This window comes from Staurois parvus, unplaced genomic scaffold (assembly GCF_062004578.1).
Source record: "Staurois parvus isolate SC_StPar_1 unplaced genomic scaffold, SC_StPar_1.0 ptg000187l, whole genome shotgun sequence".
Classification (NCBI taxonomy): Eukaryota; Metazoa; Chordata; class Amphibia; order Anura; family Ranidae; genus Staurois; species Staurois parvus.
This window is the reverse complement of record NW_028317983.1, coordinates 7667420-7683755: the sequence shown is the minus strand read 5'-3', so window position 1 is coordinate 7683755 and position 16336 is coordinate 7667420. Positions and strand designations below refer to the sequence as shown.

The window sequence follows — 16336 nt, the reverse complement described above, 5'->3', positions numbered from 1 at the left end:
TCACACGGGGACTTCTCTCCACTCTACGCTTCAGGTAGCGCACAGCAGTCGAAGTCAGCATCTTCTTTCTGCCACGACCAGGTAGCGTTTCAACAGTGCCCTTTGCCTTGAATTTGCGAATGATGCTTCCTAAGGTGTCTCTTGGTATGTTTAACATCTTTGCAATCTTCTTATAGCCATTGCCCTTCCTGTGAAGAGAAATCACCTCTTCTCTTGTCTTCCTGGACCATTCTCTTGCCTTCACCATGTTTGTAACCACACCAGTAAATGTCTAGAAGGAGCTGAGTATCACAGTCATTTTAAAGCTGCCTAATTGGTGCTTATTATGCTTGATTGCTGCTCGGTGACATCCACAGGTGTTTTCAATACCTGATGGAAAGCACCTGTATGAACCTCTGTTCTTCAGAGTGGTAGTCTTTAAGGGGTTGAATAATTGTGGCAATGAAGAAACCACATAAGAACCATTTACTACTGTATTACATAAACAATTGATGTCATTTTAGTTGCATTTGGGTAGTTACAACGTCCTTGTAGGATTTGATTCTGAATACAATTCCAAATGTACACTATAGTCCCTAAACCCCTTTACAGCATTGGGGGTTGAATAATTTTGGTCACAACTGTAAAGGCACAGCACTGCAATATGTGGTTATTTGAGAAATACTATATGCTAGGAAACATAAGGAACAGTAAAGATTACACAAAATGCCTTCTGTTCTCCTAATTCTGCAATACAACGTAAAATACAGAATAGTAGAGAACTTACTTCATCCCAACTAGGGTATTACTGTATGGTTTAGTAATGGTAAATATCATACATCTATACTTAACTTTTTTTGGTTTGTTTTGGATACAATGGTAAGGGATACAATAGCGGTCATGCTCTTTTTTTGCTATCTGTGTCCCCATTAGGGAGATTCACTTTCTATTTGTCCTGGTGACCAGTCACTTGGGCAGAAAGTGACAAGAAATCCAGCATTTTGAGTTGTCTTCAAAACAGGAATAAAAGGGAAATCTTTCATAAGGACAATAAAGTGAAAGGAAATCTCCCCAGTGGGACATAGATGGTGCACACAAAAAGCATGACCACCTAACTTTGACCTCTAAACTCCACTCCAATGCTGAGAAATCTTCATTTTTGGTAGTCACCTGGGTCCCCTGGTTTCCCAGTTTTTGCTAGCTCTTCCTTTTGACACCAAGCCATTACAGGATTCAACAGTGATGTGGAGGTCAGCAGGAGGAACCTGTGAGATCTACAGGAGGACCCAGGAGATCGATACCCCTGGAAGTGTCCTTCTGAAGTTCAAAGTTCCTTTTGAACTACAGAAGAAGATTCTTAGAATTTGGCAGCAACGGCATCAGAAAAGAAAGCAATTACTGATTTTTTACAGGTAAAATATGAACTTTAGTGACAGTGTCACTTTCAGAAGGTCAGTAAAACCTTGTTTTAAGATAGTAATGTCAAATATTTTACCAATAGACTGTCATAGACTGGTGTTTGCTCCATTCCATCATGAACCCAAGTACTAGACTCTGTCCTCTTGACACAGGTTCTTTGTACACAAATTCATTAACATTCTATTGAAGTTCAGCTCAATAAAGATGACAGAAATAATCTTACAGATGGTCCCTGAATGGAATGTCCACTTGGTCCCTGGGGTCCGGGTGGTCCATGAACTCCTGGTGGGCCTGATGGGCCTTGTTGGCCGTCTGGCCCCTAGAAAAAAAGTGAATAAATATTAAAAGTTGTCATTTTCCACATCATCTGCAAAATAATTTTTTGATTTGGTGATGTCACTATTGTGCTACTCAGGGGCAGACTGACCATTCGGAATCTCGGGCACTGCCCGAGGGCCCGAGGTCAGTAGGGGGACCCATGAGATGCCCCTGGTACCTTTTTCATAGGCTTTTTTGAGTTTGGGCAAGGACACAGGGGCCCCATGATCCCCTATTGCCCAGGGGCCCCATGAGTTTTCAGTCCGCCCCTGGTGCTACTCATTGTTTTCCTTGTTGGAGAGGAAGCAGTACCAGAGAACTTGCACTGCATGCATGTTCCCGCTTCTGTTTCATCCTGCACAAATGTGTTTCTTTCACTTTTTTTTGTTACTTCTTGATCACCAGATCACTGGGGGGGGGCAGCTCTGATGAATAGAAGCAAAGCCCTGCTTCTACCAAGATGACTGCCTCCAAACAGGGATATGGTGCAGAACAGCATGGTAAGTCAGTAATGGGGGCAGGTTAATCTGCTAGGAGACCATGGTAAGTAGTTTCATGGTAAGAAACCCTGGTAAGCAGTCCTTCGTCCTCTGCCTGTCTTTTTTTTCCCACAGTACATGTATAAAAACAATTTGTTGATTTCTGCTGGGTGAATGTAATGTTCCCACATCATTCAATCCCAAGAAAAACAGCCATTAATAATCAAACCAGACCATATGAGTTTAAGAACATTCACCAATAGAGACAACCTTGCAAAACAACCTTACACTTTAGGCTAAGGACATTTGACCAGAATGGGAAATATTGTGAGGGAGACCTCTGCATTGTGTACACAGTTTATGATTATTACTGTTACATAGTTACATAGTTAGTCTGGCTGAAAAAAAGACAAAAGTTCATCCAGTTCAACCATTAAAAAAAAAAAGTTATAATCCTATACCCACAGTTGATCCAGAGGAAGGCAAAAAACCCAGCAAAGCATGATCCAATTTGCTTCTGCTGGGAAGAAAATTCCTTCCTGATCCCCCGAGAGGCAATCAGATATTCTCTGCAAATGGCTAAATGAATGGATGTTCTTCCTAATGGCTAGGGCACCTGCTGGCATTCTAAAAATCTCATATTTGCCCAGCACATTCAGCTACCAGCCAGGGATTCTGGGCTGACAGGTGAATGTAAACAAAGGCATAGTATGAAAAAAAAAACAAAAAAACATATGACACGGAGTCCCAACAAATTCATACCAGGTTCTTCAGGTCTGGTATGGATTTTAAGAGTGATCCCTTGAAGAAAAAAAAAACAACAAAAAATGTGGTGGGGTCCCCTGTATATTCCATAGTAATACTGCTGTCAAATGTTACAGTCCCTGCTGTAGGTGGAGGTCTTTTCTGCTAAATAGTGAACGAATCTGCAGCTTATAAACATTGTACAGTGCTGAGACCTCATATTTCCCCTTCTGGTCGAATGTTCTTAGCTTAGAGTGTTAGGCTATTTTCTCTAGTGAGAAAAACACATTAGAAACTGACCTTTCAGACATATTGCAAACATTACAGGATTTACTCGTGAAATTCTTGTGCATGCTGAGACATTCATAAAAAAATGTTTTTATTCATTGATCCCTTAAATTGTATGTAAACCCTAACAATTAACTTCTGTTATCCTGATGATCCTGCCAGAAACGCAGTCAGAATTTGAAGGTGTAACATTGCACACGGATCAGCTGCAAAGTAGAGGAAGGGAAGAGCGGCCTTAGCCCCAGCTCCTTCCGATAGCCATGCCCCCCTGGTCTTTAGGTGTCTTATCAACTTTGCCTAGGTTACCTCTGGGTTAACTACAAACCACCTCCCCTGACCATGCTTTAAAATCATACTGCTGGTTTTCATAATGATTGTTGTGCTCAATAACTATTGAAAAGGTAAAAATGGAAGGGTTATTATTCCAAAACATTGGAAATCTTCTGATCCCCCTAAAATGGTAGAATAGGTAGAGGAAATGCAATATTGCAGAGAATGAAGGAATTGACTGCAATTTTAAGAGATAATTACAAGAAATTTTTTGAAGTGTGGTCTCCAGGGACATCTTTCTGTGCATCCCTGTTGAGGTTCTGGAACGGGGTGGGGGGGAGGGCGGTGGGGAGGAAAGGAGTGAGAATTATATCCCTCCTTTTTTTTTTTTTGCTTCTGTCTTAGGGTGTGTTTTATGTATGGGGAATGATTAAGATAATTTTATATTTGGGATTCTAAATATTAAGGCGAGTTCCTTCTTGATATAAAATGTTGATTGAATTATGGCTTGCACAATGAAGAATTGAGGGACTTACAATGCATAGGATTATGCAAGTGTTTGTGTTAATTTTGATGCAAAACTTTAATAAATATTATAATATTCAAAAAGAAAAAGAAAAATTAATAACATTAAACTAATAACAAACAGCCATGAATTGTAATTTCTATAAAGCATTGAATAAAAAAACCCCCACAAAACACTTACCGATAAGCCTGTTTCCCCCTGTGATCCCTTGGGTCCCCTCATACCACCACCACCCTAAAAAGAGTTAGAAACATTATAAGCGAGTCAACAGAAGAAATGGATAAAGGTAGCATATCATTAAATTTGAGATGGTATGGAATGGTTAAAATCCTTGCCAAGTTTTCTTTTTTTCCTTTCTGCTTTCTGTGTCTGATTTGGGAGATTTTCCTTCAGTTCCTTTCTCGAAGACAAAACAGGACGAGTGAGAATAAACCTACGCAAATGGAAATCTCTCCAGGACAGCTGTCACAGGAACAAGTGTCCGCATATAAAGATTCCCAACACCATTGTTGATCTAGTGACAACATTTTGGATTTTCCCTCATATTCTGTGAGATAAGTGGTCATCAGGGCAAAGAAAGGGTGGATTTCCCTAATGTGGGCACATAACGCAATCAAATCTTGATAAAACTTCAAATTCTTTCCATCTCTATCAAAAAGAATGGCTTTAGATACACTTTAAGCCCTTCAACCCTTTTAAAGTCTGTCCTGAGCTGCCTGATCATGGCCTTCTCTTTTTAAAGCCTCACCTCAAAGATGAGTTCTAAATTATTATTTTTTTTGATCTATGAATGAAAGAACAGCACCGTCCAATCCAACCTTCGTGACTCTCTGCAATGGGAACCCTGAACTTCCAACAGACTAATGCGTTTCGAGGGCTTGCCTCTTCCTCAGCTCTGAGGAAGTGGCAAGTCCTCAAAACACGTTAGCCTGTTGGAAGTCCAAGGTTCCCATTGCAGCCGGTCACGTAGTGTGGATTGGACAGTGCTGTACTTTATGATGTGCCATTGACATTATTGTCATTTGTGAGTACAATACTTATCTTTATTTCTTTAATAAATGTTTTTTAAGGTAATGCACTAGGCCGGAGCACCCTCTGTTTGTTTTCTTTATATCCAGTGCATTTGGACTTTCCCGGTCCTTTGAAGGCAGCAAGGAGTGCACATTCCAGGACATCCGAGATGACGTCATAGCCTATGCTGAGTCCATCCCTAAGCCTAGGAGTATTTGGGTTTGCTGTTTTCCTAGTAATACTTGGACCTGATCCTTGCTTGCTTGGTTTATGCTGTATGTGTTTGTAATACAGTGAAGACATGCACTATGACAGAAGGGTCTCCAAGTTCCTCATCATCTGTTATTTAGTTTGGCAAGTCAGTATACAGACAAGAGACGAGGTGGATTCATGTAGAAAGTATTGAGCCCAGGTGCAATAACACAGCAAGCTGCACAGTGATAAACAGACAATGGAACCTGCCATTTCTTATATATATTGAATTGTAACTTCAGCATTAGAACAAGTCGCAGCGCTACAAGCATTTGCATGTCTAAGCACAATCAGTGACACATCATACCGGAGGTCCTGGGGGCCCGGGTAATCCTTTGTTCTCCTGTTCGCAGGAGCAGGAATTTGGAAGAGGAGGACAGGTGGCTTCATCTCTCTGAAAGAGAAAACTGAAATGTAACCCATAGGTATGCACATGGATACAATTGATAAGAAATTGAAATATAGAAACAGCTAAATGACAATATTGCAGCTAATATACAGAAGATGAATAAGGTATTTCTCTGTCCTGTGATGTATGCCAAGTCCTGAAACACTCCTCCCCTACATTGTTGGTGGTAAAGCCTATTGACAAGCGAGTGAGCTCTGACCTTTAGACCAAGCCTTATGACTAGCTTCATTTTCTTGGCCTAAAATCACCCAACCCCCACATTGTTGATGGTATATTCCAGTCATAAATGGGTAAGCTCTCCTTTCGCTATTCAAGTCTTGTGAGTAATGTTGGTGGTATAGTCATTTCAAAGGTGTAGTGAGCTCCCTCATTCAGAACAAGCCCTGTGACTACCATTGATAGTGCATTCCAATTACAAATAGGGTGATATATCTGCCTAGGTGCACTTCTGGGAATCTTCGTTCAAACTATGCTTTGTAACTAGCTCTATGTTCTTGACCTGTCCTGTGACACCCCTCTCCATAAATTTGGTGGTATAATCTAATCACAGATTGGTTGGTCTCCCCCACTAAGACAAAACCCTGTGACTAGCCCCACCTTCGTACTCCCCTCCCACACATTGTTGATGGTATAATCCAGTCTCCAATGGGTGAGTTCATCCTCTTAGACCACGTCCTATGATGTCAGTGATATAGTGAATTCACAGATAAGGTGAGCTTAATCACTCATACCAAGCTTTAAGACTAAGCATTAATGTATATTTACAAGAGCATTGAGCTTCCAAACTCAAACCAAGCCCCGTGACTAGCATTAGCGGTATAATCTATTTAGAGGATGGTTGAGCACCTTCACTCATATCAAGCCCCATGACTAGCATTAGGGTATAATCTAAAAATTCTTGTTTGATTGGCTCTCATACTAACCCAACAACCTAAACACTTTCAGAGTCACTGACTTAGGACAAGTAAGCAAATATAGAGTCCTGACACTCAGACTTTCCTGAACTGTATGTGTGTTCCAGGTCAGCACCTCAGTAAGGCAGGCTATACATTATGCAATTTTCTTTCCTTCTACAATGGGTGGAAGGATAGAAAATTTCTCTATTCCCCTATCAACACATTCAGTGTTGATGGGGAATTCCTCCTGCAGCTCTAGTGTGTTCTGGCAGTGGAAAGCCTTCCTGCTGATAAAACACAATGATAAGTGTTGCCTGCCACACTAATTTTTCAGGATTAACCCACCAGGTTGATCAATGGATCAACTTGTGTACAACCAGGGTGCCCATACATGGATTGAAATTTGACCAGCTCAGTAGGGACTGGCCGAATTTTGATGCATATATTGGCTGGCTTAGGTATCAAATCTGGACACAGCCAGGCAACTTGTATATTCAGAAAGAGGTCAGCTGAGGAAGCCACGTGACCCTGTGGCGTAACGCGTAGGGGAGGGGCACATGACGTCACAGCACTCTGTACGCGATCGAAAGTGGTAAATATACATGAGTGTACTGGCGATCTATGGGATAACCATAAATATTTTATCTGCTGTACATGTGTGGTGCGCTTCAAGCACCTTTTTATTGTGAGTGTAACCTTGGAGAATTGGGGAATAAAATATATTATTTTAAACAATATAATCACTATGTATTGGTGATTTTCTTTTCCCCTATGTGGATGGCTGGCCTATATTTTGCATGAGAGCATAAGGCCTGGAAATCCTATGGAGAAGCGTAGTGGTGTAAGAGGAGTGATACTGGAGGAACCTGTGGGCTACTAGCATCCCACTTGGTCCTTGAGGGACAAAGGCGCATATTGATCATACTATTCAGGAAGGTATTTGATGTTAGGTGAGAGCACAATCAGTGAAGGGTTGTTATTGTTATTTTGATGCAAGAGCACTGGATGGGGACAGCTGATTCAAGAGCACTGGATGGGACAGGTGATTCAAGAGCACTGGATGGGGACAGGTGATTCAAGAGCACTGGATGGGGACAGCTGATTCAAGAGCACTGGATGGGGACAGCTGATTCAAGAGCACTGGATGGGATAGCTGATTCAAGAGCACTGGATGGGGACAGCTGATTCAAGAGCACTGGATGGGGACAGCTGATTCAAGAGCACTGGATGGGGACAGCTGATTCAAGAGCACTGGATGGGGACAGCTGATTCAAGAGCACTGGATGGGGACAGCTGATTCAAGAGCACTGGATGGGGACAGCTGATTCAAGAGCACTGGATGGGGACAGCTGATTCAAGAGCACTGGATGGGGACAGCTGATTCAAGAGCACTGGATGGGGACAGCTGATTCAAGAGCAGTGGATGGGGACAGCTGATTCAAGAGCGCTGGATGGGGACAGCTGATTCAAGAGCGCTGGATGGGGACAGCTGATTCAAGAGCGCTGGATGGGGACAGCTGATTCAAGAGCACTGGATGGGGACATTGAATTAGAAGATAAGGATACAATTGAAAATCTACACATATGAAGAATTGTGGATTTTCCGATTTATATTAGCATTTATATAACAAAAGATATATTATGATTGGAGTATTTTTTGGATTGTTTTTATAGGTGTGGTGCGGCACTGTTATTGATTATAGCAATGGTAGCACCCACATTTCCCCCAGCACAGATGTCCTATAAATTGTAACCTTGAGTGCAGTTACACTTATATCAGCACCCCAACCCTCTCAGTACTCACCTGTCCTTGATCCGGCTAAATATCAACTACTAGATCAGTGCTTGTCAAATCTTCCTGGCTCTGAGGAAGAGGCAAGTCCTCGAAACGCGTCAGCCTTTTGGATGTCTAAACTCCCTATTGCGGACTGTTACTCAGCGCGGTGTTGACCCAGCTGTTCTTTTATGATGTGCCTTGACTATATTGTCGTTTGTGAGTACAACACCTACTTTATTTTTTATTAACCACTTCCAGACCGGACACTTTTACCCCCTTCCTGACCAGGGCAATTTTCAGCTTTCAGCGCTATCACACTTTGAATGACAATTGCGCAGTCATGCAACACTGTACCCAAATTAATTTTTTACCATTTTTTTGCGACAGGTAAAGCTTTATTTTGGTGGTATTTATTCACTGCTGGGATTTTTATTTTTTTTGCTATGTAAATGAAAAAGTCCAAAAATTTGGAACAAAAGTGTTTTTTTAATAAAATTTTGCAAATAAATAATATTTCATCATAAATCTTTGCCAAAATGTATTTCGTTATCTTTTTAGTAAAAAAAAAACAAAAAAAAATTAGGTTATAGCCAAAAATTATAATTTTTAAACTTTTTTTTTACATATTTATTTTATTTTTTTATATTATTTTTTATTTATTTATTTATTTTTTTACATACTGTCACCCTAGCAGTACAGTGTCACCATGGTGACACTGTACTACTTGTGGAGGGTGATGAAGATTTTTTTTTTTTTTTTTTTTACAATGATTGCTTTTACACCCATATAGGATGTAAAAGCAATCATTTCTCTTTCTCTCTGTGTGCATTGCTGCACTCATTGAGAAATACTGACTGAGCTGTGATTGGTCACAGCTTGTCACATGGTGCAAGGCTGTTGTGAATAGCCTTGTGCCATGTGACCTCTGTGATCATTCACAGATTTCACACGTAGTAAGCAATGATGTCACAAGTGACATCTTGCTTACTACTTTGCATGTGATCACTGATTGGCCAATCAGTGATCACATGATCGGGACCTCGTACAGAGGTCCCGTCCAACGATCGGTGTTTCACTGTGTCCGGAGGACACAGCGGGCACCGTATCGCGGTGCTGTGCACTCCCAGGGAGCGCGCACAAGCAGGGTGCGCGGAGGTCGTTCATAAACGACCACCCGACCCTGCACTGCCACCGTCCGGCCGGTCGGGAAGTGGTTAAACATTTTTTATGGTAATGCACTAGGCCTGTGCGCCCTCTCTTTGTTCTTTCCCCATTCAGTATATTTGGATTCCCCCGGTCCATTTGAGGGCAGCAAGGTGTGCATGTTCCAGGACATTCTTAATGTGGTTGTAGCCTGCATCAAGTCCATCCCCAAGCGCAGGAGTTTTGTGTTTGCTGGTTCTTTGTCCTCTCAGTACTCACCTGTCCTTGATTCGGCTAAATATCAACTACTAGATCAGTGCTTGTCAAATCTTCCTGGCAGAATTCAAACTTCAGATCAATTCTCTATAGGAATGAATGGGACTGCAAGGAGCATGCATGGGACCAGCCAAGAATACATGTGGCTGGGTGGTCTAGTCAGCAATATGAAGCTGAATATTAGACGAGTGATTAGCTAACCATACACCATTAAATTTCATTCGGAAAAATTAGTTTTTGGAAACTTTCAATTATTATAATTAATAGAGTCAAACTGAGGATCTGATTGATGATCATTTTCAAAGAACTGATGAAGTAAATCAAAGGAGCAGGATGAACATTTTTTCTTGAAGTTACAAAATTCTAACTGTAAATGTGGATTTTCTTTGGGGAAAAAATGTACTTAAGGTATTGTAATGTATATGTGTATCCTGAAATTGAATGTAGAGTTCAAAAGATAGGCATGGAAATCAAACAACCTTTTCATACAAAATTTGTCAAGTCCATGGTACTATGGAATGCTCTGACAAATTATTTTTGTGAATTTCCATACGAACAAAATTCTACTCGTTTATGTCCAGTTTAGGACTAGGATTGGTGCTGAGGGTTCTCTGATATAATTGTGACTGGAGCAAAGGTGAAGATACAATTTAAAATTGGGTGTATCCCGAAAATGCATCAAGTGTCGATTTTGGTATGTGTGGAAAAATTCCTTTCTGTCAGATGGAATTTCTCATGGCTTGGATGTGCGTTCTGACACACACACATATAAACCCGAGCAGTACAGCAGACCATATACTAGCACCTCCACTGCCATTCTCAGATTTTAATGTCACAATGCCCCAGAATAAACAAGCTGTCACTTGGAAAAAGGTAACAATATGCATATAGTGGATTTCCAGCTTGGATGTTGGAGATGTGGATAGGGAAGGAAGGCAATGTTCCAGTATCCATTACATACTGAAGCCCCAGGCCTCAGAGGGCATGGACTCTGTAAAGCAGTGGACAGTGCAGACATCCCGGGGGATATAAATATCTTCATCCAAGTGACACCTTTTATAAATCTTAAAGCCTCATTGCAAGGTGGAGTTTGCAGCACCTATTGCACCCAGCTGGCTCAGGTATGTATAAAGACAAACTTCAGCAGAGCATCTAAATACAACATTGACATGCTGCACATACTGTATATAAGACTTGTTTTACCCGACAGAGGATTTGTATTTTCATCCATCCAGCCCTGAGATTTACACAGCTCTGAAAGACAGCCCATCCAGCTCTATGACCTCTCTGCTGCAGTTCAGCAACACAGCTAGAGCAGGTCTCTGCCCCAGCCTGCGATTGCACAGAGATGGACCAGCAACAGCTGGATGAGGTCATCTCTTTGCTCCTTCTCTCAGCATGTTCTTTATCAGCACATGTAAGTATGGGACACCTGATTGGACTGTGGTCCTTCCTTTTCCTAGTCTAAGTTCTGCTGTACAGGGAATTACAAGAGGCTGACAGCAAGTCAAATATAGGCATTTACATCAGCATTACTTAAAACATACATGTAATATCTTTATAATAAATGCAGAATTGCATTCATTGTCTTTTGTATGCTTAAGTGAAGTTCAGCTTTAACCACTTCCCGTCTGGCCCATGTATGTAAACAGCTGGACGGGAGCATTGCAGGGTTGGGTGGCCATTTATAAATGTCCTCCTTGCTTCCCTGCCTGTGCGCACTCCCTAGGAGTGCGCAGCACCGCGATCCAGTGCCCACTGTGTCCTCTGAACACAGCAGAACACCAATCACTGTACGGGACCTCTGTGTGAGGTCCTGATCATGTGATCACTGATTGGCCAATCAGTGATCACATGAATAGTTGGAAGCAAGATGTCACTTCTGACATCATTGTCTTACTACCTATGAAATCTGTGAATGATCACATGGTACAGGGCTATTCACAACAGCCTTGTACCATGTGACAAGCTGTGACCAATCACAGCTCTCACAGTATTTCTCAATGGCTGCAAGAATGCAGCCAGAGAGAAGGAGAAATTATTGCTTTTACAGCCTTTATGGGTGTAAAAGCAATCAGTGTAAAAAAAAAAAAATCTTCATCACCCCCCACAAGTCACTATGGTGACACTGTACTGCTAGGGTGACAGTAGGTAAGACCCCCCCCCCATGAATAATAATATAAAAAAATTAAATAAAAATGTCCAAAAAATGTTTGAAAAATTATAATTTTTGCTTATAAACTAATTTGGGTTATTTTTTTTTTACTAAAAAGATAGATGAATACATTTTGGCCAAGATTTATGAAAACAAGATTATTTATTTGCAAAATTTTATAAGAAAAACACTTTTTTTTCAAGATGTTTGGCCTTTTATATAGCAAAAAAAATAAAAATACCAGTGGTGAATAAATACCACCAAAATAAAGTTTTATCTGTCCCAAAAAAATGCAAAAAAATTCATATGGGTACAGAGTTGCATGACCGCGCAATTGTCATTCAAAGTGTTATAGTGCTGAAAGCTGAAAATTGACCTGGACAGGAAGGGAGTGAAAGTGTCCGGACTGGAAGTGGTTACCTAATGACCCTAACAACTATAGATTAGGTGATTTATTAGCGCTAAGTGAATGCCCAGCTCACAATTAGCATAATTGCTTAATGTTAATTCAGCTCTTTGGAGAGCACCAGCAGATTCATGTCTGGCAGTCTTTGGGAATCACCCAAGCTGGTTGACAGCCAAAGTCAAAGAAACCGTTCTACATCATTTATCCTGGGAGCAGCAGCAGACAGGGATGTCTAGGGGGAAGGCAAAAATCCAGACAGTTCACAAGTGCACAAGAATTGGATAGAGAGATTGTTATAAAGTAACTACTTGTCCCCAACGAAATTTAGAGTGAAAAAATAAATAAGTAAAAATATTCATATATAAAAAAAATAAAGTCAACACACACAACTACCAAAAGGGGAGCTTGGTGGGTATTTTCAACTTCTCCCAAGTTCCCTCAACAGTAACCTCAATTGCTTAGACAATGAAAACTTGGTCGTTGTTGTTCAAGCCAGGTCTGCTTCAGTTAGGAATGAACACAGTGAGTGACTGGTACCAATCACTCATTGTGTTCATTCAGGAAAGGGAAATATGATATATTTACCTGACTCTTCCCCCACTCCCCATCCTGAAGAATCCTATTGTGGGCTTGCAGCTGCTGGCAGGAAGGAGAGGAGGGAACCCAGCAGCACTGCATGGTGGTGGTGGGGGGCACACAGGGAGGCCTGGGAAGCAGTGGGAAATGATGCATGGTAGTGGTACACAGAACGGGGGCAGTTACTGGAACCAATCCCATGTATGGCTCTCTCTGCAGCAGCTGGAAGCAGGCAGAAAGAGAGGAGAAGAAGCCAGCTTTCAGCTTTCCTGCTGCAGAGAGATGCATACAGGGGATCGGTCCCAGTAACTCCCTCTTGTCAAGGTCCTACCTTTTCCCTGAGGTTATGTTACTCCATGTGCTGGCGTCCATCTTGGATTCTGCTGTGCATGATGGGAATCCTTTTATGCCTTCAGGTCTCTGTGGTCCATCCCCCAGAGGGGTGTGGCTGATGACATATAAGCCTGTGGCCCGCACATGCTCTTTGCACTTGTGTCTTGTGTCTTTGTGTTGCTATTACTCTGTTCTGACTCTCGTGACTCTCCTGGTATCTGATTCAGCTTGTGACTTGACTATTCTTTGTATTCTCCTTTGATCTGACCCTCTGTTGCTGAACCCGGCTCGTGACCTGTGATTCTCGTCTGCTGTCCTGTACTGTTTTGTCCTGTTGTTGTTGACCCGGCTTGTCTGACTACTCTTTTGTCTCTTCCACCAGCTACACGCCATTGGCGGCGGCCATTACCGCAGCTGAGGTGTCTCGGGGGCCGCGACCTGGTTCCTGGCTGCGTCAAGTCCATCCCCACCATCAGGGGCCCTGGTGAAGGGCAGCCTGGGACTTAGACTCCGCGCCCTGAGGGACTTCGGTCTGTGGGTGGTGGTTGTCGTCAGCCAGTGCGTTACATTGTTAGGCCTGCCTGTCCGTTCCTCGGCCCCTGCCCTGACACCTCTCCACCGTGCCGATCACCCTCCCTGCCAACATCAGGTTCACCCTGCTGTCTAGGCCCCCCTGCTAGCTCAAGTCCTGTACACCCTTTTATCCATGGCCCTGGTTGAAGCAACATGGATGCTGGATGGTTTCCTGTATTTATCACCTCCTCCCATGCTCGCCTCCAGGACTTCTCCAGAGCCTCTCCCATCCTCTGGAACTCCCTACCACAGCATGTCCGGTCAGCCCCCACCCTGCCTGCCTTTAGCCGATCTTTGAAAACTCACTTCTTCAGAGAAGCCTACCCCACCTACACCGAAGAACTGTACTTGAATCACCTCCACCAGATCATCCCCCGCAGTTATCACCTTTTGTATCACCTCTCCCTTCCTTTAGATTGTAAGCTCCACGAGCCAGGCCCTCCTATTCCTTCTGTACTGAAATGTATTGTAATTGTACTGTCTCCTGTATATTGTAAAGTGCTACGCAAACTGTTGGCGCCATATAAATCCTGTATAATAATAATTTAAAGCCCATGTGAGCTAACCCTAAACGCCAGAAAACCACATACACACACCTGACAGTTATAATAAAAACATAGGGAGCTTTACAAACAATTACAATTTATTACTGAATTCTGATTCTGGGGAAAATCCTGAATGCCATTGAATCCCTAGAACTTTGTTGGTGGTGCCCATACACGCACTGGATAATGGCAAATCAAGATCACTGTAGAACTTGTCTACTGGAAGTCCACCTGTGTTTGGTCTACTTATGACATATGAGGTCAACAAATAGAGATAGAGACATTGGTCCACCAGCATGGAAGAGGTGAACCACCTATAGATAAAAATCAGGGATGGACGATACAATATGCCCATATTCAGAGGAAAGGAAGAGATGTTATCTGCTCACCAATGCCGGAAGCTCGCAGCACTTGTCACGATTGGCCCAGGTTGATGTACACACAATGTCAAACATCTGCAGCTGGAACTGAGATAAAGACAGGAAATGCAAATTAGACATTAAATATCAGTTATGACCCGAGAATTACAGGTTGGAGGTTGTTAGGCTGAACCGCCTCAAGCTGCATGGAATCCCCAGGGATGTTATCATAGCTCCCAGGATTCTCTGGATATTAGAGGTTTTGCATGCAGCAATCTAACAGCTGGGAAGTACTTACAAAAACAGGATGTCGTTATTAAAGGTACACTTCAGACAAATGTGAACATTTCGCAATAAATTTAAAATTAAAGCCTAAAGCTGGTCACTGACAGATCGAAATTCGTCCAGGTTCAGCAGGGAACAGTCGAATTTCCATCAATCTATGGGCAAGCTGCTTGTACTGAAGTCAACCTATTGACCAGGCTGTCAAGTGTTTTTGGTGTGATCACTGCCAATGGATATAGCTTCCAGCAATGATCATTGTATTCTGACGGCAGGGAAACCTCCCACTGTCAGAAGACAATAGTGCATTGGGAGGGATTCTCCCATCAACACTAACTGTGTTGATGGAGAATCAACCAATTTTCTGTCCTTAAACCCTTGGTTAGAGGACAGAAAATTACATACTGCATGGCCAGCCTAAATGATCGGTTTAAATAAAAGGCTCTCTCTTTGCTCATTCAGGGCAAAGTGATGAAGTCTCATGAAGCCCACTACCCACCCCATTTATACTTACATTCCCAGCAGTCCCCCACCACTCTATTCCCCCCTCATAGCCTCAACATACACGGGGCTTCAGGGTATGGGAGAACATGTGGCCTCCTGGAATGATGCAGTATTGGGCCTGTAAGCCAATCATCATGTCCACACATTGTCATGTGGCAACACAGAGATTACGCTGGTTATTTGCTGTGACTGTGACAAAGCAAGAATTGATAGGGGAGCACCACAGAGGTGAGTATAACTGGGTCAGAGGGTGGGCAGAACATGTTTAATTGGAATAAAGTTTCCCTTTAAATCCCAACTCTGGGAAACTTTAAAAGTATGCTTTGTAGTGGGGCTGCACTTGCACTATAGGGGTTAACTGCTCATTTTGTCTAGGGGAAGACACCCTGCTATGGCGATGGACAGTCCCTCAATGTCATCACATCCAGTGTAAGTCTATGGACCATGCATTGGTCTTGATGACATCAGGACCCTGGATTACTGGAGCTTGGGGGAGAAGATGCTGCAGAGATTGGTCTAGCAGGGTGGAGGAGCAGAGAATCAGGTAAGTAAGTAAGTTTTTTTTTGTGTCCCTTGTGACCTAAACAAGCTATAAACCCTTGCAGTGTGGGTGCAGCCCCTACTTTTAATGTTTTCTGGAGTTAAGCTTTAAGTAAGCTCCCCACCCCCATAGTGCAGCCTAGAAAATACTTGACTTCTTCCCCATTCCTATGATCTTCACTGTGTAGCTGGGCCTGGTGCTATATAGCCTTTGCAAAGAAAATATCCTGACTGGTTCCTCTTCCTACTGAACATGCGTGCTGCAACCCTATTCAT

General features: G+C 42.5%; 1 protein-coding gene across 3 annotated transcripts in view; it reads right to left on the bottom strand.

Moving 5' to 3' along the window:
• LOC149462058 (collagen alpha-1(XIV) chain-like) overlaps nucleotides 1-16336 on the bottom strand; it is a 266392-nt gene that overhangs the window by 41170 nt on the left and 208886 nt on the right. For all 3 annotated transcript variants that reach the window (XM_089677540.1, XM_089677541.1, XM_089677542.1), the window contains 4 exons: nucleotides 14765-14842; nucleotides 5594-5680; nucleotides 4204-4257; nucleotides 1622-1717 (listed from right to left, as the gene is read on the bottom strand). In XM_089677540.1, the coding sequence (XP_089533666.1) occupies nucleotides 1622-1717; nucleotides 4204-4257; nucleotides 5594-5680; nucleotides 14765-14842 (315 nt within the window). The remainder of the gene's footprint in view (nucleotides 1-1621; nucleotides 1718-4203; nucleotides 4258-5593; nucleotides 5681-14764; nucleotides 14843-16336) is intronic.